Here is a 25698-nt window from a genome sequence, read left to right on the forward strand (position 1 = left end):
GGCATACCACTGGGCACATCTGACCGGATATATCTGAGGGTGGCTAGCTCAAAGAAGATTTTACCACTTTCAAAGGTTCGTCACTTCCGTCGTTCGTACGTACTATTATCGCGATTCACGATAATAGTACGTATCATGAACGTCATACTGGTGACAGTCACCGTATCTGAAAACACTTTTAGATGTTTGGGGAAAACGTTACCTTAACATTTCAATAACATTAAGTCTTAACTTTGTTTAATAAATAAATAAGCAGAAATAAGCATGGCGGCAGCGGGTGCTAAGTCGCTTACGAAGCAAGGTCGTGGCCCCGCGTCGTCTCCACATCTATCCGTAATTAACTAAGCGAAGCGGCGGCCGATGACTGTACAGTGTACAAATCACATTACCATACAGTCGCAAGGTTAGAGCCTCCTGCCTCCACGGTTAGGAGACGCTCAGATTGGTCTAGGGTTCAATCCCCGCCCACTGAACTATTGCAACACAGGCTTTTCGCTTATTTGAAGGGGATGAGTAGTATTGGTCATTATTATTATAGGTAATCTATTCTAATAATTATAAAGAGGAAATATTTGATTGTTTGTAATGAATAGGCTCTTAAATTTTGAGCATATTTGAAAAATTCTTCGACTGTTGGGAAGTTACACTATCCCTGAGTGATCTCCATATTCCTACGTGAAAGGGAACCATGCGGGTGAAACAGCGCGGCGTCTGTTAGTATTTAATAAGTACATAACTATTAAAAAAAAATAAGTTTGAGTGCTGGTTTGGGCATGCGAAGTTTTATTATAGAGAGTTGCCATGTTTGATTTTCAACACGGGTCAATTTACAATTTTATATTAAATTACGTGTACCACCGATACTGAGGTTTCAACATGCAGGCAGGTAAGTGATCTCCTGCCAGATGAGGTCCGGGTGGGGATACGTGCCTTGAGCCTTAGCTTCTTTATCCCGGTAAGGCGCGGGGGATCTAGCTCCCCGGCCATATTCCTCCAGCCCTTTTTATTTTTGAGGCCTTGCCTCGCAAAGTATACTGTGCTACTTAAATTTTCGTTTGCCCGGCAACTGAGTACCTTATACAGAAGGTATGACGCGGTTCACCGGCGAGCCGGTGTGCGACCAACCTTACCGTCACATGACCGGTTGTCGCGAAGCATTGCCGCACAGTTAATGGCGGAAGGAAACGGCATTGCAGACGCCACCACGGCCGCCGACGCTGCAGTAACCTTTGCGATATTATTGTGTCGACGCTACTTACGCAGTGTAGCAATCACTTGCAGTTGAGAAGCAACACTGTGTCGAACATAGGATGAACTGCTGGGTTATTTGTTACTTCAGTGCCTTTCGAGCAAAGTCAGCTGGGGTTATTCCACAATAATATGTTGTACATTGCAAATCCACTAAGTGATAAAAAAAGTTTATAGCGGAAGGAAACGAATTTGCAGACGCCACGTCTGGCCACGTCTGACTTGTTGGCCACCTATGCTGTAGTAACGTTTGCGATATTACTGTGTCGTTGCAATAATTTGTACTTGAGACGAAACCGAAGTGTTAAACCTCGACCATGTACTAGGTAACTCAGTGTAACTCTTTCCGCTGATCAAGATATTAGTACATTTTACATTGCAACTTCATTGACTGAGACAAAATATATTAAATAAAATAATCTATGGAAAACCTAGATGTCATAGGAGTTTGTCTCATAATTTATTACCAATAAGGCTCTTTTTAGAAATATATACAAAAAGTTTGATAGCTTTCATATCTTGAATGCAGGTTAAGCAATAACCCAGCTCTTTTGTATTGAAAAATCTCTTTGTGACAAAACTCATTGGGAGCAGTTATACCACTATGCTTGTTTCTGTCACCAAGTAGTAGGTGCTCTGTTTTGGTATTTTTGGAGAATTTCCTCAATAAAAATTTTACATCTTTATAGCTTTGGGAGCTGCAAGGTTATCCCTACTATTTATATATTAATACTATATGATTGCTAAACTGTGACAATAGCAGGGAATGTTGATTACATGTTTCATGCAATTATACATTTATTATTTACATTTTGTATGCATATGTGGTTGGTAAACATAATTTATTCGCATAATGTTAGAAGCTTTAGCACATTAGCAACAAGACCCAAAGTATAAGAAGAGATTAGTACTAACATATTATAAATGTGAGTTTGTTTGTTACACTTTTTCTCTTAAACCACTAAACTGATTTGAGAGTGTGGACCTTGTCAATTCTACAATAGAAAATTTCGACTAACAGAACCAATTACTATTTTTGGTATCACCATCATACAGTGTTTTGCAATAAAGTAGTAAATGTTTATATTCTACATTGCTTTTCTAAGACTAAAAATAACTTAACCACTTGACTCCTAAATGGACGACCGGTCGCCCATTTAGGAGAGCCCATCGTATCCGTTACGTGACATGTAAAAAAATATAAAGTAAACTAAGAGCAATAGGCGAGCCCAGTATCATGCTCCGCGCGATAGAGGAATACAAAGATTTTTTTAAATGGCTCACAACCGTAGATTAGAACCGCATTCCCTGACTGTCGGCTTCTTCAACGCAGATGGGCTTTTCGATAAAATACTCGCGGGCAGCGAATGGTTAAGAGACATTTTACAGTAAAAATGTTATCAAGTTACTTATGGCAATCTTGTTAATCATAATTAAATATAGACTTGTTTTTTATAACAACAATTAAAATTCCATTCTACTTATGATGATTAATGTGTAGTGTATATATGTTTGACTTATCAATTACATATAGGATATAGGTATCATGTAATAATCTTGTGGTTACCTAATTTTTTTTATGCTTATAGACACATTTTCATTTTCATTAAGTTCATTAATTGGTATTGGACAAAACAATATGTCATACAAACTTTCATCACCTTTAGAACCATGTAGTCAAATCTCCATATTCCTTCAAGTCTTTGGTGTTTTAGCCTCAGAAAGGGAAGTGTTCATAAAGACATAAGAATTATGAAATAACTTGTAGGGAGTCAAAGGTAGCAACAAAATAAATATAATATGAGGCAAACTTTGAGTCCACTCTGACATTGGAACACCTGCACAGCTATTACTAACCCAGCGGATATACTAAGCAACCACACACCTCATGTTCAAAGCGGACTCAAAGTAAAGTGACCTATACTAAAGACAAACACAATGTGCAATGTTTGTCAGCAAACAAATTTAAAATGAAGGCAGAAAATGCATGTCATTTTACACCCAATTTACAATGTAAACTTTATATAACGACACTAAAGGGACTATACATTTTATAGTATTATAGAGAATGATTGGTAAATGGAAAGAACAAAACTTGTATAAGTAAAACCTTTATGTCAGTATACAGTGATTTTCTTTTACTAGCCATGTTTACTATTAGAAAGTGTGTGAGCAACTAAGAATATGATGACATATTAAGTCCATGACTTATTAGTCATGGTCAAACAACTGTTTACATGTGCAATCCTAATGTGTAAACAAAAAAGAATGTTTTAGAAAGTGTTTTGTGTGAAATTTAATTTTTTTTATTTTTTAATTTGCATGATGCTGAACGAGTTTATTACGGGCTAGGATAATAAAGTGACAAAAAATGTAGACAGCTTTTAACTAATTTTGGCAACTTAATAGGTACTTTTTGTTACTTAATTTTTGGTATAGAGAGTGGGTGTAACATTAGTGTATCACTGTATGGAGAGCAAGCCAACCAAAGCCATGTGATTTTGATGCTTTAGTGAGTTTGACATTAAATTGAATGACGTTACATGGAGTTTACACTGTATTTAAAATTATGTACATTTGTTATTATATTCAAAAGATATTTACTTTATCTTATCATTATAAGCTTATTAATAAAAATTCTCATTATTTAAGTTATTTTAAATTATTGTAGGGGGTAAAATGACTAGCGATTTACACACTATTTTTTCATTAGTTGTTAATTTTATGAAAAATTTGTTTATTACACTTGTGTTATAACTGTGAAGCCAGTAAGGCCATTGGAAGATGGTGGGTTGTCTAAAATGCTTTCCTTAGTGCCTCAGTAACCTTATACATAAAAGGATCCTTTATGCAAATTTTCAAGGTACTGAAGTTTGGACTGTGTGTTTATATATATTTTTTGTGTAAGTATTTATTTTTGCAATCTATGTATATTTGAGGGTTATTCTGTAAAGTTGTCTTTATAACCCACTATTGCTAGTTTTGAATTCACTGCTAAAGTGTTTTTCAGATAGCATGGGTATGGTGACAGTCACCTGTATGACAGTCATAATACATATTGTGAATCGCAACAAACTTTCAAGAGTGTAACAAACTGTCACCTGCACCACTCTACATGAAACGAACTGTAGCTCTTTCTGTCTAATAAGATACTTTTAGAATGAGAAAGATATATAGGTACGTTCAAAACTCTCACTTTCAAGTTATACATAATTACAGAATAATGAGTATGATAGGTAATCTTTTATCTTTTTCTTTCATAAAAAAAACATTTTATGTAAATATCAATATTATGCAAGTAAATTTATTGAGGCAAGTATCACTGGTATGGTAGAGTATCAAGTTTCAACATTTATCAAGACTTAAACTTAGACTCATTAGAGTGTGGATTAATTAATTAATTCATTCATAAAATGTAAAATCATGTGACCCAAGTATAAGTATAAATAAGTGTAACACCTACCCAGGGATAGGTGTTACACTTATGATAAATGTATTTCTACATTATACACAGTCATTCAGCCACTTTTAAGTGTATAAAGGAAATGATATCACAACTGTGCAGTTTAAACTCAACTTTTCATCAATAGAACTCTATGAGAGGGAGCCTGTGTAATCTGTGTGCAGTATATAACAATTAACACAACTTTAACTAAACGCAACTTAGTTTTAATATACTTACAGATATTCCAAAATGAACCACTTCAATGTATGTGTTTAAACCACTGTTTAATTCTAGAAAAGTAAACTTTTTACTGTCACAAACGAACACTGAGTGACTATCTAAATCATAGCACTTATCAAATTGTTGATAAACTTTATCACATTATCATCTAGTATACATCAAGATTGTTCACCTCGTACACAGGTGACGTCACAGACACCCATCCGAAACGCAAATACGCAAACAAATAGACACCTAAAGAGATAATCACGGCCTAAATGTGATTTCCTTCACAAGTTTACAGCTACGTCAGACAAGGTTTTTGCTTAGCCGTCTACCACCTTTTGCTATGACAGTTACACATCGAAGTCGTTTCTCGCGGTGAAGGCATACCAAGTAGCGCGTGAAGCAATGTCTTTGCCGATAAAAAAACTATTAAATGTTTAAAAACTTACCAAAAATGAGCAATGGTCCTTAAAAAATTAATTCCCTCTTTCAGACTTATCAACATAAACATATATCACACATTATTTTACTATCATGTATCACAACACGTTGGAACTCGTTTTACTGTTAATTTTTGTAGAAATTAGGTCCAAACAAAATTATCAAAACACTTTTTGACGATTTGGTAAAAAATCGCCTCATTCATGACAAATCAACATGTCTTCCAACTCCATTTCCGGTCAAGTAACTTGCAAGGAACTTTTGAAAATTAGTAAAAGTTTTTCACAGGAATTTAAACAGAACTGTATTATTAAAGTAACAAAAGTAATTCAGAACTAATTAAATATATCACATTTGTTAAACCTAAACCATTTTTAAATTATGAAAATAAATCGCTAACTTTCACTTCCTTTTACCTATTTTTTTGAAATTTGACAATTTCATTTTTTTAGTCTGACTTCTCAGGTCTGGATTCTAGTGTTTTGGACCTTGACAAGTACAGAGTATAAGTTCAAATTGACATTTGGAAAAGGGCACCATGGACAAGATAAAGATTGACATTATATTCTTTGGGCATAGTGTATGTATATTTTCATGAGATTCTTGAAACTCGAACATCAAAGATATATCTTTTTGGATTTATTTATTGAGCTTGGATTTGTAAAATGTATATTTAATGGTATTTTAAGATCCTAGAATCCAAGCCCGTAAAGCTATATTAATAAAAAAAAACATATGTCGTTGTTATCTGTCACTGTCACGGTTGTATTTGTAAAACTGACAAATAATAAACGAATCCAATCCAAACCATGCCATGGGAACTTAGAAGAACGTGAAATCTTTATGAAGCAGCGCCATCTACATTCTAGATTTAAGATTCCAGGATAGTAAATTCAATTACTTATGGTGTGTATGTATTATAATGTTTTTAGAGATTTAAACCGTGTAAGTATGGAAAAGAAACAAAAAAAAAAAGAATTATTATCCTTTTAATTTTGACGCGCAATAGGAAGAATTTGTTTGTGTTTCTAAAGCAAAGGGATTATTACAGATAGACAGTAACCGTACATTAAGTTCAACGATGTTCCATATAGACATTTGGCCTAGTGGTGTATAACAAAGGTACGATCTAATAATCCTGAGTTCGAGCCCGGACAATGGAAAACTTTTTGTCTTTTTTTTTTGTTTTTCTCAATTGGTTTCTTCAACTATTACATAATCAAAAATCTCACATTTACAAAAAATATGCATTATTATTTTTATAACATAATGGATACTACACTAAAAATACCGTAGCTAGTCACTAGATGGCGCTATCACAAGCGTTCCGAAAAAAGTTAGAGTAGCCTATCTATTTCCAATAATACATTGTAATCTTTGATCCAAACCGAATGTGAGCGCGGTTAAAAAGTTGTTAATACCTAATTTAATTTAAATAATTGTGGAGTTGTAAATCAGTTTTCGTGGAGAGGAAACTACGTAACATAATAAATTCTTAAAACATGGAAGATATACAGGCGGTCAAACGTGTTAAAACGTTTGTACGTTAAGTTATAACTTTGTAAACTTTGTTTGAGGTTACCTTTGCCTTTTTGTTAATAGAAGTAATATTTTCAGATACTGCCGGACAAATGTTTCGAAAATCGCGTCGCTTGCGCTTGGCGGCGCGGGAACAAGTTTAGTATCTACCCCCGTTCGCAAATACCTAACAAAACGACCTCGGAATCAGACAACAAAACTGCCGACAAAATATTGGTTTTTAACCAAGAGATACTTTTATTTACACCAATTTTGAGAAAACTAGTCAACGAGGCGAATGGAACATTTTTATCTTTAAAAAAAGTGACCGAAACGTCCAAAAATACAGAGAACCAAGTGGAGTATTTGAAGCTTTCACGGCAATATCGGTCTATCATCCGCGTGTGTATAGAAAATCTTCAAGAAGCGGGAGAAAAGGAGGAAGACGCCGTCGCAAGGAACAATTTGCTCTCATACTTAACTATATTCTACTCCATTGAGTGCATATGGCACTTGTGTGAAATTTTGTATATAGACATAATACCTGGAGACATAGTGTTACCGTTTTTATTAGAATGGGTCCGCTTCCACTTCCCTCATCACGAGCAATCTGCTGTGCAGCTGCTGGAGTCTTGCGAGAGAGGTTTGTATGTAAATTTAAACTTTAAAAGCTGAAGAGGCACTATTCATTCACTATTAATTTAGCCTTATTGTTATTGGTGAACCTTGAAATCCAGTAGTTGTATGTTAACTAACAATACTGCTTAATCTAACTGATCTAATGATATAAAGATTTTTATTCTTAAATATCCTGTATTTAGAAAACTTTATTTCTGTCCAAAATTCTTCCTCTACTTTTACTACCCCATAATTAAATGTTTTTAGGTTCAGTGGCAATGATAAATACTGTTATATGTGTTACTAATTCATGAAATTCACACATAAATATATAATGGAATTAAAGGCAAGATTGTGCATGTTTGGGCTCACTTTTTGCAGTGATGTAACCGATCTACAGTATAAAATTATCATTGTTTCAGTAGCTGGAAATAATATTCATTTTTCTACCTTTAACAAAAATGTATTCAAAATAATGTATTCAAAAATGTAATGTTATAAAATCCACTGTGTATGCTCAACTACTAAAACCATATATATACTTATTACTATAAAGAAACCAGTATACTGGAGGTGCTATCAGCACTAGTTTGAACTGTCAGTTATACTTTTATAAATACAAGATACAATTTCCTCCACAAGGTAACCCCTTAACGAAAGTTGTCTTAGAACTTTTAAAGGGAAATAATACTATCATATATGATTTTTTTATAACTGCTTATACATCCCACACAATGGAAGTTCTGAAAAAGAATAAAATCTTCCATTTTTGCTACATTTTTCACGGATACTCTGCTCCTACTGGTCATACTTTTATGTTATAATATGTATAATTATAATTATAGATGATTTCATATGTAGGTTCAGAAGATAACCCAGACTATTGGGACACAGTGGTGGGCATGGTGGTGCAGGGCAGGGTGGACGTCGCCCGAGCGCTGCTCAAGTTGCACTCTGCAGTTGACACCAATGAGTTTAAGCTGGTCGACAACTCGCTGCGAAGTATGCCAGTTTATAGTGTAAGTATAATTCAATTTTATATCTGAAATGCTGTACAAAACATCTTTAGCCAGCTTCGTACAAGTCTAGTGCCGAACAAAACACGTAGGGGATAGCTTTGCGTCAGTACTGCCACACACCAATACACAGTAGACTGTAAGTGTGCTGGTCTGTCAGTGCCGGGGGAGAAATGAGATTTGAGAGCCAGTTGTTGCTACAGGCCTGACGTTTATCCTTTATATATTCCCACTAGCGGACGCCCGCGACTTCGTCCGCGTAAAAATCGATGTCAACTTTCAACCCCTATTTCACATTCTATTTTGCAAGTTTTATAACTTATACCTAATAAATAGTCCACTTATCATTTAACATTTGAAAATGTACCTAGGAAAATTAAGGACTTTCCGTACATACTTTCTACCCCTACATCACCCATTTCTGATTTTGTTTTCGCGACAAAAAGTATCCTATTATCTTTCTACGTATTATGGTCTCAAATCGTCTTAAGTATCATTTGAATTCATTATTATCATAGGCTTCAGTATCGATCTTCTACCTCTACCCTACTCCTACCCTACCCGTACCCTAACTGTATCCTACCCCTACCCTACCCGTACCCTACCCTACCCTACCCGTAATCTTCCCTTTCCCTACCCCTAGGATAGGGGTAGGCCCTCCCCCTACCCTACCCCTAACCTAGGCATACACCCTACCCTACCTGTACCCTATCCTACCCTACCCTATACCTTCCCTACCCCATACCTTCCCTACCCTATATCTTCCTTAGCAAAATCGGTCCAGCCCTATGAGCGTGGTGCAATGACAAAGGGAAATAGAGACTTATATGCTAAAATTATAATCTTTGGATCTACTGGACCGATTTGAAAGATTGTTTTACCAATAGAAAGCTACGTTATTTGCGAGTGTCATAGGCTATGTTTTATTCCCATATTCACACAGGAACGGGAACTACGTAATTGAAAGCGCGGGGCGTCATGTAGAGGAATTTCTGCGTCTTTTAGAAATTTTGTATTATCTCTGAAACTATTTAACTAATTAACATACTGTAAAGGGCAAATCTTATCTCCATAATATCCTTGTAATTATTAAATAGTTTATTTTGATAAGGATTTAAGTTAAGTAGCATAAATATTGACGCAAACCTAAGTATATAAAATTTATAATTTTTAAAACATAAAAGGTACTATATCTGCTAATATATAGAAGATAGATATAGGTGTCGCGGACTTTTTTGTAGAACTTTTAAAGATACATAAAGCCTCTATACATTAATTTCAATTTTACACAATGGTTAAGGCAGCGCATGCGAATAAGTCTGCTTAAGAGGATTTTCGGTCCGACCTGTATGACAAAAACTGTGTTAACTCGGCGAATATATATCATACTAATATAAAATATAGCCTATAGCACTCCCCGATAATGTAGCATTCTACTGCTGAAAGAATTTTTGAAATCGGTCCAGTAGTTCCGAAGATTACCCCATTTAAAAAATGTGACAAACTTACAAACTTTACCTCTTTATAATATTAGTATAGATGATACCTTCAGTCTCTTGTACGCCTTTCTACCACCTACAACTAGGTATTATAACTACTTCACCTTTATATTGAAATTACATCTATCCTATCTTTCAAATTGAACTGAAATGTGCACAGCAAGTAAATTTACATTTAAATTACCTTATTACTGGAGTTATTTTTTGGACAAACAAAGCATTATCTTATATCTTACAGGGTAAACTTCATCTAACATCACTTGATTTAACGACAAACTCTAAAGCATCTCCATCACAAGAGCTTGAATCAGTACAAAAGAAATACTTAAAACGTGTAAACTTCAAATTCTTTAGAAATTATAGTTCGTACGATTATCTTCTTGAAAAATACAATATTCATACACTCAAGACTAGACGCACTCAGCTATTGGCTTTGCTCCTCTATGACATTTGTCATGGAAAGTATGACTGCATACCTATTAATAATAAATTAAATTATAGAGTTCCACGTCTTACACAAATGCGAATTAAAAAACCATTGTTTGCTATAGGTAAATGCCGTACTAACACTGGAAAGCGTTCGCCAATGTATGCGCTAATGCGAAACTATAATGATAATTATACCCACGTTGATTTATATTCTGATACTCGTCCAAGTAAATTCAAAAAACAATTGTCACAAAAAATTTAAGAATCTAATGTAAAAGTAGCTTAATCTTTCAACGCCACTACCAAAATGGGCGTCCCACAGGGTTCAATTCTGGGTCCTTTTTTATTCTTAGTGTACATAAACGATTTACCATTCCATGTCAGCGGCATATGTGAGATTGTACTGTTTGCTGATGACACATCCTTAATTTTTAAGACGGACAGAAATAAAGATAACTCTGACGACGTAAACCGTGCCATGTCGCATGTGTCGCATTGGTTCACTGCAAATAATCTACTTTTAAATGCCAAGAAAACTAAATGTATTGAGTTTTCATTGCCAAATGTAATAAAATTAGATAAGTCTATAATGATCGATGGTGAAACATTGGAAATGGAGAGTTCCACAGTTTTCCTGGGAGTGACCTTGGATTGTAAACTTCAGTGGGGTGCTCATATAGAAAAACTGTCTGGTAAACTCAGCTCAGCGGCATTTGCCGTGAGAAAAATAAGACAGTTCACTGATGTTGATACAGCTAGGCTAGTTTATTTTGCGTACTTTCACAGCGTAATGTCTTACGGTATTTTATTGTGGGGCAAGGCTGCCGATATTCAATCTATATTTGTACTTCAAAAAAGAGCAATTCGAGCAATATATCAATTAAAATCACGCGAGTCCCTTCGTCAAAAGTTAAAAGAAATAGGTATACTAACAGTAGCCTGTCAATATATATATAACAGTATAGTCTATGTAAGACAAAATATTAATTTGTACAAACGAAAAGGAGATTTAAACCCACGTCTTACTAGACACGGGCATAAGTTAGTTATTTCTGCATATCGTCTCCAAAGAGTAAAAAAATCTCTTGTAGGTTTGGGTGTACTCTTCTATAACAAGATCCCCAAGACTGTGATGGACTTGCCAATGCATAGCTTTAAGCAATGTGTTAAAAAACATTTACTTAGTCGAGGTTACTACAACATTGATGAGTTCCTTAAAGATAAAGGCGCTTGGAGGCCATTGGATCAGCTTCCACCTTCACACAGGAAATAAAACTATAAGAAATTGTAATTGTTATCAATTGTAAATTATAATACTGTATATAATACTGTGTACTGACTTTTTCAAAAGAGCAACTGTTGAGTTTCTTGCCGGTATCTTCTCAGCAGAACCTGCCTTCCGAACCGGTGGTAGAATCTTTACAAATAGTCAACTGACGTGTCAAAAGTGCTTGTAAACTGAGCCTACTTGAAATAAATGATTTTTGATTTTGATTTTGATTTCACTTCACTCTCAATATTTCACTTTTCTTGTATATTAATTAATCTGTGGTTAACGGTGTAGGTTAACGATTTAGTTTTAATGTCAGTAGTTTTTTTCTTTTAAAATTGTAATCTTATCGTTTACTGTTTGTTAACCCAAATAAATAAAATAAAAAAAAAAAAACATAAAATATACCTTTTAAGTTGCCAAAATTTGTGAAAATAGGGCAGCTGTGTATTTCTTTTAATGCTTTACTATTGTAGCCTATAATAAAATCAACTGTAGGAATAATGAAAAGCTTTTACAAGGAAAAGCTTTTGTAAGAAATTCATTCTTTTTGTTTATATACTTCGAATTGTATGTGTAAACTGCTGTTGTCTATGACTAATAAGTCGAAATCATGTACTTAATAAGGAACTATATTCTTAAATGCTCGCAAACGTTCAAGGTGTAAACATGGCTAGTAAAAGAAAATCACTGTGTATTGATGAAAAAGTGTTGCTCGTACATTTTTCTTTTTTCCATTTAAAAACAACTCTCTATATTGCCATAAAATGTACAGTCCCTTTAGTGTTGTTATATACAATCTACACTGTATTTGTAAGAATTATTTAATTATAATAATATTGTTGTTACAGGTATATAGTGGAATATCAACTGGCGAATTTACAATATCCTGGAAGCACTGGCAGGCAGAATGTCGATCTAAACTCAGCAGTCGACTGCTGGCGCACCAACCACAACTGGAGCTTATTATGAGGGTAAGAATATACATCATCATCTCCTTAACTTTATTCCATGTGGCCATTCTCAAAAACTAGCCAAAACTCAATTTTTGTACTTCCCTAGGAACAGAATTGAATAGACCCGATTGTTTACAAGGGGAAACAATGTGAAGGGCTATTGCATGTATATTTTTATCATTTTTTAAATAAGTTGATGAGTCATAGTAATCCTATAGCTTATAAGTAAAGTAGGTTATTTTCGCGTTCCGCTCCCGTAGCAGAGTGGCGCAGTGGAAGCGTGCTGGGCCCATAACCCAGAGGTCCGTGGATCGAAACCACGCTCTGCTAATAACTTTTTGCCTTTTTTGTTAAAAATAAAAAGTGTAAATAAACTATATTAAACTTATGAAATTGGGGCATATGAGAAAATTGTTAGATTTTATGTTTTTTTCGTGTTTTTGTACATTATTCAAGTATTGAATGCAGAGTCAACATTTCCTACGCTGTTAACTTTATTATATGCGGCTTAAGTGTCTGTTTGTCGGCGATAGCTTATTGGTTGCTTGCGTAACTGTACTAACCAATGGGGTGCCACGAATTTCAAATATAAACGCGAAATTATTATAAACATAAAATATTGTAAACGCAAAAGTAAGGATGTTTATTACTCGATCACGCAAAAACTACTCGTACTAAACTAATTCGTCTGAAATTTGAAATGGAGATAGATTATACGCTAAATTAACATCCCAGAAAGATTCTTGATTCCCGCAAGTTGTAGAATACATTGAAGACTATAGTTGACGCCGCGTGGTTCCCGTTTCCGTAGTAATACAGGGATAATATATAGCCTTCCTCGATAAATGGGCTATCTAACACCCAAAAAATTTTTCAAATCGTACCAGTAGTACCTGAGATTAGCGCGTTCAATCAAACAAACAAACTTTTCAGTTTTATAATATTAGTATAGAGTATAGATATGTTCTCTGCGTAAATGTGTGCCTAACCCAGTTGTTATTGCAGATAATGACGGGCGACTACTCGGCGTTCGAGTCCATCCGCGGCAAGTACTCGTCGTGGTTCGACGTGCTGGGCGGGTGGGTGATGTTCACGACGCCGTGGGCGCGGCGGCGCGAGCTGGGCGCGGCGGCGGCGGCCTGCGCGGGGCTGGCGGTCGGCGGCGGCGGCCACCTCGACGTGATGGTGCGCGCCGCGCTGGAGGGGGACCTGTACCTGGTGAGCGCTCACGTGGGCACCTAACTTAACCCAGCGTTCCCAAACTTTTTCAGCCACGGACCCCAAGGAAATCAAGGACAGTTTTCAAGGATCCCCTAAATAATATAAACAGCAAAACAAATCCGATTAGGTATTTATTTTAATTATTACAGATCAAAATAGGTACTTATAACTGTTTATTATTAAAAAATATTAAAAATAAAAATATTATATAATATATAAGTAAGCGTAGCGATTACGAGACATAAGCATTTATGTATGGTCCAGAGATGACACCGCGGACCCCCATACACATACTCGCGGACTCCCAGGGGCCGCGGACCACAGGTTGGGAAACGATGACCTAACCTAAGACGACCGTTTCAAAACAAATTTCTGAACACACTAGTTCTGTGACAGCGAAAGCGACTGACGAATCGTATCTTTTGCGTTGATCGCATTGTGCACGAGCTGCCATCATTTGTGCCTAGTACGTTGTCGTACAGAATGTAGTGACCTGGAGTGTCGATGTGTGCAGGTGATCCACGAGATCCAGCAGATGGCGGACAACGGCTGGTTCGCGACGCACCTCACCGACGTGCTGCTGCAGTGCGGCAAGCTGCACATCCTGGACAAGCACCAGACCGAGTGAGTCCGAGCATTCACTACTGCCTTGATGTTGGCCGCACACATGCAGCATATTTATACACATGGATTATGATTAAAAAGTAAAGGGGAATGCCCACCGGCCTATACAATGTTGGCTCAGGGAACTCAGGTATACCCCGTATAAAAGTATATGGAGATAATAATATGATGTATAAATAAGGATCTGGTTAAATAGTTAGCTTATGTATGTTTTTGAAGAAAAATAATTTTATTTATCACTGTTCTAGGGCAAAATGTTCGCCGGTGAACCAAAGCAGCAAAGTAACTTTGATTTATCATAAATTTGTAATTTTTTTCTGTTACATGCTGGGTTCAAAATAGTTGATTGGTATTATTATTATTAATAAAAAAGAAATAATACATGAAATAACGCATATAAAAGATTTATCAAAATCTGTTTAGTAGATTCAGAGATTTCCCCCCACAATACCACTCTCCTCTTTATAATATTAATACAGATACATAAAGTTTTTCTATTGTAATTTATTTTAACATGGTCGTGATATAAGTATCATTTGAAATTCCACATGATGAGCTCTTCAATTTGATACCCATATTGTAGTATTCAAAAAACATTCGAGTCTATAGGGTATCACAGTCGTCGTGATTTTAATTTCATCTATCTAAGAACACTTGGGTTATTAAGACAAATCTAAGGATATCTAATAAAGACGTAAATCCGTTCATGGCAGTCAGGTAAAAAGCACATTTCAAAAACTTCTTTCTGTATTTGTTGTTCATTTGAAATTGAATTTGTCATATAATGTTCCAGCGTCACTAGCCGCCTGCGCGACAGCCTCGTCCTGGAGTACGGCTCGCTGCTGCTGGAGCACCAGTCGCTGTGGCCCGTGGGGCTGTCGTACCTGGCCAGCGTGCCCGACGGCGCGCGCCGCGCCGAGCTCATGCTGGAGAGGATCCCCATACGCACGGAGGGCAAAGCCTTGCGCGTCGTCGCCGAGGCTAAGAAGTACGGCCTGCTTGGAGTCGGTGAGTTGGTCAAGGAAATTACGTAAATAACTGTTGTCCGTTGAAATTACTTTATTACTTGTTATACCGCATATAACCGTATACTTTGTATACCGCATGAAAAATTACGATAATTTTTTCATTAAACAATCATCTAACACAGAAAAAACAATGTTACACGATTGCAAAACCGAAAATACGATGAAAAACGATGCAGTGACTGCATGATTATAACTATACACAGAGATACATAATAGGGCTGCTGATCTCCCAAGTGGAATGTAGCCTTTGTGTCTAACAGTGGTACTCATAGGCATTGGACAACCCTGGAGGATCATTCACCCGTTGAATGTCAAATTCTTAAACAAATAAAGGTTAAATTCGACACTCAGCGGCTGAATGAACCCCTGGGGGTGCCCCTACATCGTCTATGAATTCCACTGTAAGTCGAACGCAGCGGCGGAGAGCAGCGCTGCATGGAATGACCGGAACTGTCTGTGCAGCGCAGTCGGTGTGCTCGTGCATGAGCGCGCGCGCGCTGTCGCGCGGCGCGGCGGGTGCGGCGCTGGCGTGGGGCGCGCGCGCGCGCAGTGCGGCGCAGTGCGCGCGCGCCGCGCACCGCGCGCTGCGGGCCTACTGCGCGGGCGGCGCGCTGCCCGCCGCCGACCTGCTGCTCACGGCCGGCGCCACGCTGCTCGTCGACGACACGCTGCTGCTGCTGGGTGAGTGTCGTGTGTGTGCTGCAGCGCGCGCAGTGTGGGCGCGCCGCGGGTTACCACTGTCTCTTACACTATTGGTGAACCATTGAGCAAACTTACCACTATCTCTTACACTATTGCTGAACCATTGACCAAAGTTACCACTGTCTCTTACACTATTGGTGAACCATTGAGCAAACTTACCACTATCTCTTACACTATTGCTGAACCATTGACCAAAGTTACCACTGTCTCTTACACTATTGGTGAACCGTTGAGCAAAGTTACCACTGTCTCTTACACTAATGGTGAACCGTTGAGCAAAGTTACCACTGTCTCTTACACTAGTGGTGACACGTTGAGCAAAGTTACCACTGTCTCTTACACTAGTGGTGACACGTTGAGCAAAGTTACCACTGTCTCTTACACCAGTGGTGAACCGTTGAGCAAAGTTACCACTGTCTCTTACACTAGTGGTGACACGTTGAGCAAAGTTACCACTGTCTCTTACACTTTTATGTGCAACTATTGCAGTAAAATGACTGAGATGTTTTTCTATTTATAATAATAAAGTAATAATAATAAAGTCTTTATTTATTTCATACAAATTAGTAATACAATTTTTTTAATAGATTTTTTTTTTCGTTTGCATGAATCCCATTGTCTTGGGTATAGGCCTCGTCCATTTTCTATTTATAAAAATACTTATTAAAATTATTCCATTTCCATTTGATTACAGGCAAATACTGTGACTTCCATAGACTATATAAGAGCAGAGAGTTCAAGAAGGCGGCTAAACTACTCGTCTCACTCATCACATCAAACATTGCACCTGATTAGTGAGTACTCGTTAACGTTTGTTGTGCTGTAGGTATCATCATCAAATCTGGACCGATTCCTATTTTATACTATAAAGGAATTAGTTTGACGTCTATTCCTTTAGTGACATCAAGTAACATCGTGATGTCACAAAATGGACGACAACATTTTTGACGTTTGAAAAAGTTGTATAAATATAAATAAACAGAACCGCTGACCAGACATTGGTCATTGTCACAGCCATTTGCACTAGGTTCACTTGCATAACCTCACTAATTGCTTACAGAATTAGGTAGACCGCCCGAGCGGTCGCTTTGCTTATAATATCGCTAGCACTCTGTCTCCCACTACTCCCCACCTATTTTCGTACTATCTCGGCCTCAGACCAACTATTGTATAGGACCTGCCTCGCTAGGTGTTACTTTCCTGTCAAAGTATATGATCAATGATCTAATGTTATAAAAATGATTATAAAAGTTGTCTCTGCAGAATCGATGTTAAATAGTTGTAATCGTGTTCGTCGGTTAAAAAGCTCCGTAAAAACACCTTTTTGTGAAGTTAAATGGTGTAAAAAACGGACAAAAACTTCTAGTTTAGTATAAGATATATACCAAATTTAAGCTCGTTTTCCTCAGAAAATAACAGACAATTTTGTTTGTGACTAAGCGTGCGATACAGGTCCTTCTATAATTGGTCTGAGATCTCGGCTCATTGTCACGAGCCAACCGATCAAATAACTCACTCACGCCGACAGATACATAATTTTTAAATGAAGATTTCAATGAAATCCTTAACTTTTATTAATTAATATCGATATATTTCGGACCCTTAATCCATATATTATACGAAATTGATATTGTTTATATTAAATTTAATGAGTCAATTACCATATTTTTTACCACTACCGGACGCCCGCGACTTCGTCCGCGTGGAATTTAGTTTTTCACAAATCCCTCGGGAATCATGGATTTCTCCAGTTTAAAAGTAGTCTATGTGTTAATCTAGACTATAATATATCTTAATACCAAATTTCAGCTAATTCGGTTCAGTAGTTGAGGCGCGAAAGAGTAAAATACATACATATCATCAAAATCATCAGTTTTTGCAAATCTCGAGAAACCGTGAATTATTTTGGGATAAAAAGTAGCCTATGTGTTAATCCAGAGTAAAATTTATTTCCATTCCAAATTTCAGCCAAATCGCTTCAGTAGTAGCGGCGTTATAGAGTAACAAACATCCAAACATCGATACAAACTTTCGCGTTTATACTATTAGTAGGATAGGATAGTAGGATATTATCATATTGGTTCATTAATGGAAACGAACTTCCAGTTTCTGGGCGACGCTGCTGCTGGACGCGCTGCCGCTGCTGGAGACGGAGGAGCCGGTGCTGTCGGCGGCGGACTCGTACGAGCTCATGCTGTGCCTGGAGCTGCGCGCCGCTTGCCTCGCGCGCCCCCAGGCCGAGCTGCTGCGCCTGGCGCTGGCGCGCAACCTGGCGCGCACCGCGCTGCACGATGTCCAGCACGACTAGCGCCAGCGGACGCTGCTCGTCATCATCCATCCCTGACGACTCAATACAAACCTATGTTGGACCACAGCATGTAATATAATTGGATAAGGAATTTTCCAATTTTTACTTAAGCATACCCTACTTAAAACCCTTGTGCACGCCACTCTCATCTATCATCCATCATGACCTCAGACCAATTATAGAAAGACCTGTATCACACTCATAGTCATGAACAAAATTGTCTGTCATTTTCTGAAGAAAACGAGCTTAGATTTGGTATATATCTTATACTAAACTAGAAGTTTTTGCCCATTTTTAAACAATTCAATTACACAAAAAGGTATTTTTCGGTAGGGTAGGTAAAAAAAAGGTATTGAAAGGTATCAGCAAGCCGCATAAGGCCACCAACGAGCCAATTTGTAGGTCCATCTCTATGTCGTTACCATCCATCATCTCGTGTAGTGATGATGGATGATAACATGCGACCGGCGACATACCTCGTGAAGAGAAATAGACAAATTTCAACCAATAGCGGCGCTATCTAAAATACTGTTATCTCTTTCATTACGTTAAGACAAAGACATGGAACTGGGTTCACACATTTTATCTATTTCTCGTCACTTGGTCGCATGCTAGGACCCCTTGCTCTTTTGAGGGTTCTCCCAACACTACATTTTTCAGTGTGGGGTCGCTTTTCAACATCATAGCTATTACATATTTAGTATTACTAATTGGACCATAACTACTAGCTTTAGGTATTTAATCTTTTATCTACACTAACTATTATTATAATAAGTAGGAAATTATTGTTTGTTATGGATCTCTGAAACTAGTGAACCGGTTTTTATAATTCTTGTATTGAGATAGATAGATGTGTGTTCGGAAAGTGGCAGTTTATAAAACCACCGCAAATGAAACTATGGGCCGAGGCATATGCTATGCCGAGCCTTTACCGTACCGACAAAATAGTGGTTACACGTCAATCAAGTGAAAGTCCTGTTAATTTATTTTTGTTATTAATTGCAAAAAAAACGCATTGATCTCTTATAATAAAAGGACGCACTGTGTATGTAGAAAATTTCAGTTAAAAACTGGCTATTTTTGCTTTGATAGTTTTAAAATTATTGGAAAGAAAATTATACCTAAAGGCTTTTAAATATAGTCCAATATTCAATAAATTCCCAAATTCAGATCAAATTCAACCTTAAGGATTGAGTTTAAGATTGAATTTGCAAATGTGACTACTTGAATTGAGTGCCAAGTTGTGTTTGCACTCATTGAGTGGGGACCTTTTTTGGTCGCTGATTGTGCATCCACTTTTTATTAGGAGATCGATGTTAATACGCCAAAACTGTTTAAAATTTAGTTAGGTATTAAAATTGTTGATCTATTGCTAGTTATTAGTTACATTATAAGCAAGGTTCAAGTTGTAATATGAGGGTAAGCCAGATCCTATGCCGCGTCATTTCCATCTAAATTTGAAAATAAATTTTTATGATCGTGAAGGTATCGCATCTGTCAGATAGGAAGAATTTGACTAATTTGAGTTTTTAGACCAACCATAAATTGTCTAAGGCCTTACTTCGGTTAGACTACATCCATCTTGGTAGTGTTGATAAAGACTAGCTCTACTATGGCCATCCTAGTACTCTAGTCGGAGACTTGGGCCATACTATGTTATTGGATAGAAGCAGGCGTTACTTTGCGGAAGTTCATCAAGATTTATCAATGCATTTGCAAAGTGATGAAGTCACTTTACTATTGCACGTTGTAGAGTCAACATCTCCTGAGGATGCTCCGGGTTTCGGGGTGAAACGTACGTAGGAAGTATTTTGACGTTGTCGCATGGGTTCGTCGGCTTTTCGCGGAGGATAGCAAATTAAATAAATCATTATTAACATTATATGTCGTAGTATTCTTGTCGGGAGACTTTAGCCATCGTAGTAGTCTAGTTGGAGACTCAAGCTATACTAAAGCCATGATAATGTTGTCAGCCTTGAGCCCTACCCTATTATGGCCATCACAGTAATATATTCTAAGACTGGTTGTCGAAGTCGGAGACTATAGCTGTCGTAGTGGTGTAGTTTATAAGTCTAGACACTTTAACCTTGTTAGGGTTGTTATAGTAGTCTAGTCAGAGATTTGGGCCCTACTGTGGATAGTGATGTCTCTAAACTATTTGTCAGTGCATTTTTTGTAATTTTGTACAGTAGCTACTACTAATAATAAATAAAATAATTAATTACTATTACTCATTTATTTAATAAGTGTAATTTCAAGTTGTATTATAAGTGCTGTTTACATTTTGATGGTAAGCTTGTTGAAATAAAGTGATTGTTTGTACTTTACTATGTACTCGTAGTTTTATTTTATTCAAAATAATTTATTTTATTCAAATATTAACAACTCTGCCTCTATATTATTTAGTTCAGATGGTAATATACACCTAAATGTATATTGATAAGTGATTGAATAAAAATACTTTTGGACTTTTACAACACAGTTTATTACAAATAGATACTTAAAATCAAATTCTACAAGAAATTAACAAAACAAACACAATCAAATATCAATACTTAACATACCTACTTGGTTTGGACATATAGTTGAATGGTTTATTAACTCCCAACCATTCAACTAAACAGCCAAAGATAACATTTAGTGGAAATTAGAGATAAAAGTCTAACAGAAAACCTTACTTATTATCTATTTATTTCTAAGCGCTATATTCATAGCTAAGTACAGTACTTGTAATCACAGATCAAGTTACTAAAAAAATATCATCAGTCATCACAGCAAGATGTATGTAAGGTTCCAGAAGCCCAGAAGATATACTTTTTTCTTTACTTCAATAATTATATAAATTAGGGTTGTCTTTAGCACAAAGAACAGTCTTTTATTTTCCATGAATCTTTCTAAGAATATTTCTGTTTGCTAAGCATTTACCATCTTGTTAAAAATGCACTTTCAGTGTTCAGTATTATGAATAAATAAAAAAATATGTAATTCAAAGTTACAAACAAAATTTGATAACCATAATAACTCAACAAAATTTTAAAATGACCAATAATAGACAGAGAACATACATTTACATATTATGTAAGAAAAGTAGACATACAAAAAATTCAGCTTCCACAAACTACATCATGAAGAGATTCTACCTTTTCTAATATTACCCTAACTAACATACAGGCTATTTAGTTTTATCATGATAAAACTTCTGCATACTCTCAAGTTCTTCCACATTATAATTCAAGATTGTATCGTAACCTTTGTAATGAAACTTTCCAAAGAATAATTTATCTTTCAACATATAAGGGAACCAAATAACATCGTCGGGCCACATATCTTCAAATGGGATCTCTGTGTAAGGGAACCATTTTGGAGACATCTCATCTGTTTCTGTGGGGGTTCCTTCAAAAACTGTAGCAGAAAAGACTCTTACATCCATCAATGTAGGTTCACCTTTAAAGACATAGTAAATTATCATTATAGATAGTATTATTTCATAGGAGTATTTTTTTTATTCTTTACAAGTTAGCCCTTGATTACAGTCTCAGCTGATGGTAAGTGATGATGCAGTCTAAGATGGAAGTGGGCTGACTTGTTAGGAGGAGTATGAAAATCCACACCCTTTTTTGGTTTCTACACATCATACCGGAACGCTAAATCACTTAGCGGTATGTCTTTGCCAGACCTGGACCAATTGTGAAAATCTCAATCAGCCCAGCCGGGGATTGAACCCAGAACCTCCTATCTTGAAAATCCACTGCATATACTACTGCGCCACGGAAGGCCGTCAAAGAGTATTTTAGTAGTAGGAGTATTCAAGCAGTAAGCATTATATTGTATGTACCTATACATTTTTTAGACTGGATGGGTTCCATGGCAATCTTGCACTGAAAGGCTCAAGTGTTGTAAACCCACAACTAGGTGGATCAATGACATCAAGATGGCAACGGAGAAGTGATAAATTAAGGCATGAGGTATGAGGGTCAAGCCAGTGGTGTTTGGAAGGCTTTCCAACTTTGCCTTGCCTTAACCCTACACCCATTGGTCACAAGTCCTGGACTCTCACACACAATGTACCTGGTTGTTTTTAATTAGTAAGTGATATAAAACTAGCTATTTGAACAAAACATAGCACTTGAAATCACAACGCCGAAGATTTTACACTCACCTGTAAAGGTAAACTCTAAATGACCGATATTCTTCAAATTATCTCTGTCAACGGTCACACAACACTCTTCCTTCAGCTCCCGGAGTGCAGCATCAAGTATTGTTTCATCGGCTTCGACTTTCCCGCCAAAACCGTTCCACTTATTTACCCCAAAACCACGCTTTTTGAGCCCCAACAAAATGTGCGTGTCGTTACGTAGAAATACGAGCGTATACAGTTTACGAATATACATTGTTTTCACTATAAATTGAGGTAAAACATAAGCTCAATCGTAATAGTTATTTGATTTAATTCAAATTTCCTATCAGAATTCAAAAGCAGTAAGCAAAGCACTCCACCTGCACATCAGTGAACAAAACAGTGTTACCAACTCTCAAAAATATTTATCCCTAAGGTTTGTGTCAAAAGCCCCTAAAATCGCCTTAGTTATTAAGTTGTCCACCTAAAAAATAAAAATTCATAATGATTTAGAAATAATATGCTGTAATATGTTGTTCGTTGTAAAATTACATATTAATTGTCGTTATATGTCGCTAGGTCAAGAAAGAAATAATTAAAAAAATACATATTAAAGAGTTAAAAAAACCCTGAAAATCCCCCTAAAAAATTCCATCTCATTTATTTACCCCCTAAATTTGGGTGGAAATCTCTAACCCTGGGAACCCTGATCACAAACGTCAAATTTTATACCACAGAATAATACAGTTTATACTTAAAGCACCGGCCACAGAGTATATTAATAAATAAAAGGCCTATATAATTCAAAACACGTTGATAAGCCGTACAGACTATTATTTTATAAAGTATATTAATAGTAGAGTACGAACAATTTTTGGATTTACCGCCCAAAAATCGTTCGTACTCGACTAAAATACTAAGGTAGTCCGAACTAGGCCGGAAAGTTGCACAAATACACATGACATGATGACATCTGTCAAGTGGTCACACAGACGGCTAAAACGACGAGCAATATTATTTGCTCGTCGTTGCGGAAATTGCGGAAATAATGTTGCTTCTTGTCCAACGTTTTCATGTATGTGGATTCACTTCTCCTTGGAGTTTATTATACTCTTTGGCCTTAGTCCACCATACTGGCCAAATGCGAATTGAGAGACTTGATATATACCGAAAATTTTCTTAGAAGTCTTATCACCAAAACAAACCCGTCTTGTCACTAAAATCACATATTTCACTTACGTTATACGTAATTTCTAAAGAACAAAGTGTCTAAATCCTTTATTATACGCATACAGTACGAATTACACCAACAACTACACCGAATTTACGATTTATTCACATTTATTTTCTGAAAAACAAAATCACAACGAGATTAATTTGCACAGCTTAACTACGATTACGGCAATTTGACATTTCGTAACGCTAGATTGTCTATGAAAAGCAAGGATGGGTAAATAACATCGAGCGTTAACTTATCGATAAATGATAATGAATGATTCTTTAATAATTGATATGTTGTTAGTTTAAAGATGGGAAAATGAAATATTTTATAATCATTTTATTTTAAAAAATAGTTTTTTAATAAAAATGTTATACAATACATATGCTCACGTTATTCTATAGCGTGAAAGATATCTTACGAATAGTAGCATTATTCAAACACTGGTATGGATAACATTATCTCAATACGATTTTTAATAAAAATCGTCAAATCAAGATTTTAACAAAAAATAGCAATGTAAATTTAATTTGCAAAATGCGCGCGATCAGCTGTTTTCCTAAGAGGTCAAATAGGCAGGTCACGACTAATAGGTATCTATCTATACAAAGTCACAAACAAACTGCGCGACGTTGTATTGCCGACCGCCGCCGGTGCCGAGGAAAATAATTGCTATCTCTCTCTAACCTAAGCCGCGCGGCGTGGTTAATAGGTATTTTCAAAATATTGAAACTTTAGGTCCTTTCGCTAGACGCTACGCTATTTTTTCTTTAGTTCGTGTTCGGCGGTCTGTTGACAAACAAACCAAAATTCAAAAACCTTTGTGTATGTTCTATATTATGTTAGTAGTGATTTTCTGTAATGAATACTCATACAATTGTGTCATTTGTATTGTGTGTGTTTGTGTGTGTTGACTGAGAAGTCTTGAAATGCTTAGATCAAATCAATTCAGTACTCATGAATATTGTACCTACTATGACAACAGAACGTCTCGTAAACGAGAAACAACTTGAAGTAAGTTAATTACCTGTACCTAGTTAAAAACTTGTAAAGTATAAAAAATAGGTATTAGATAGGTAAGTGTAGCCAGCCGATTTGCTGTCGATGCGTACGTACCTACTCGTACGTACACAGTAGATTGCGGAGCGTTGTTATCGCATTGTTCGCTGTACATTGCGTGCTCAAAATTTTCAAAATCTGAATTTTCTCATTTCCCACGTAATTGTTATTTAAAATATCGTTGTGGAAACTAAATTTAACCTCTTCACGCAGTTTTCGGTATCATGTCCCTTACACCCAGTATGTACGTGGATACGTGCACACTTTTTTGAAGTATAAGCAAATCTTGGACGTTAGTACGTCCCCAAAAGATTAAAGAAAGAGACGGCCGCGTGGCGCAGTGGGTAGTGACCCTGCTTTTTGCATCCACGGCTGCGGGTTCGATTCCCACAACTGGAAAATATTTGTGTGATGAGCTTAGTGTATATAAGTATTTATATGTAGTATATAATTGTATATTAATACTATAATATCAACTATCTTAGCACCCATAACACAAGCTACTCTGTATGCTTACTTTGGGGCATTGTTTAAGTATATTTATAATAATAATAAAAAAAGATTACCCCATTTCTTAACCACGCGTACCCATAGGCATAAACCGTGCACCGTTCACCGTTTGTGACACGTGATATTTAATTTCTTAAAATGCACACAACCGACAAACGTTACTATACGTTCCCTTTTAAGATTACAAAGTATAGTAACGGATGTTTTAGTTTAGGTATTTCAGTTATAACGATACCTACTTGATA

General features: G+C 36.4%; 3 protein-coding genes and 1 non-coding gene across 4 annotated transcripts in view; 2 read left to right on the top strand and 2 right to left on the bottom strand.

Annotated features, from left to right (window-relative positions):
- Positions 1–5792, bottom strand: part of LOC112051449 (epsin-1) — a 40664-nt gene extending 34872 nt beyond the window's left edge. Inside the window, exon 1 of the mRNA XM_052884394.1 lies at positions 5368–5792. The gene's annotated coding sequence lies outside the window, so the exon portion shown is untranslated. The remainder of the gene's footprint in view (positions 1–5367) is intronic.
- A 932-nt stretch (positions 5793–6724) lies between these two features.
- LOC112055732 (nuclear pore complex protein Nup85) lies at positions 6725–20882 on the top strand. Its single transcript, XM_052884392.1, has 10 exons — positions 6725–6900; positions 6977–7520; positions 8357–8514; positions 12561–12683; positions 13671–13883; positions 14401–14510; positions 15304–15518; positions 16001–16219; positions 16935–17034; positions 18347–20882. The coding sequence occupies exons 1-10, from the start codon at positions 6862–6864 to the stop codon at positions 18546–18548; spliced, it is 1923 nt and encodes a 640-aa protein (XP_052740352.1). The 5' UTR covers positions 6725–6861; the 3' UTR covers positions 18549–20882.
- Positions 12924–12995, top strand: Trnam-cau (transfer RNA methionine (anticodon CAU)). Its single transcript has one exon. It is a non-coding gene; the product is annotated as a tRNA-Met (tRNA).
- A 127-nt stretch (positions 20883–21009) lies between the features above and the next one.
- Positions 21010–23263, bottom strand: LOC112055736 (oxidized purine nucleoside triphosphate hydrolase). Its single transcript, XM_024095931.2, has 2 exons — positions 22708–23263; positions 21010–21992 (listed from the first exon to the last, which is right to left on the bottom strand). Exons 1-2 carry the CDS (start codon positions 22937–22939, stop codon positions 21721–21723), a joined length of 504 nt encoding a protein of 167 aa, XP_023951699.2. The 5' UTR covers positions 22940–23263; the 3' UTR covers positions 21010–21720.
- Positions 23264–25698: the final 2435 nt, after the last annotated feature.

Source organism: Bicyclus anynana, chromosome 11, assembly GCF_947172395.1.
Source record: "Bicyclus anynana chromosome 11, ilBicAnyn1.1, whole genome shotgun sequence".
NCBI lineage: Eukaryota > Metazoa > Arthropoda > Insecta > Lepidoptera > Nymphalidae > Bicyclus > Bicyclus anynana.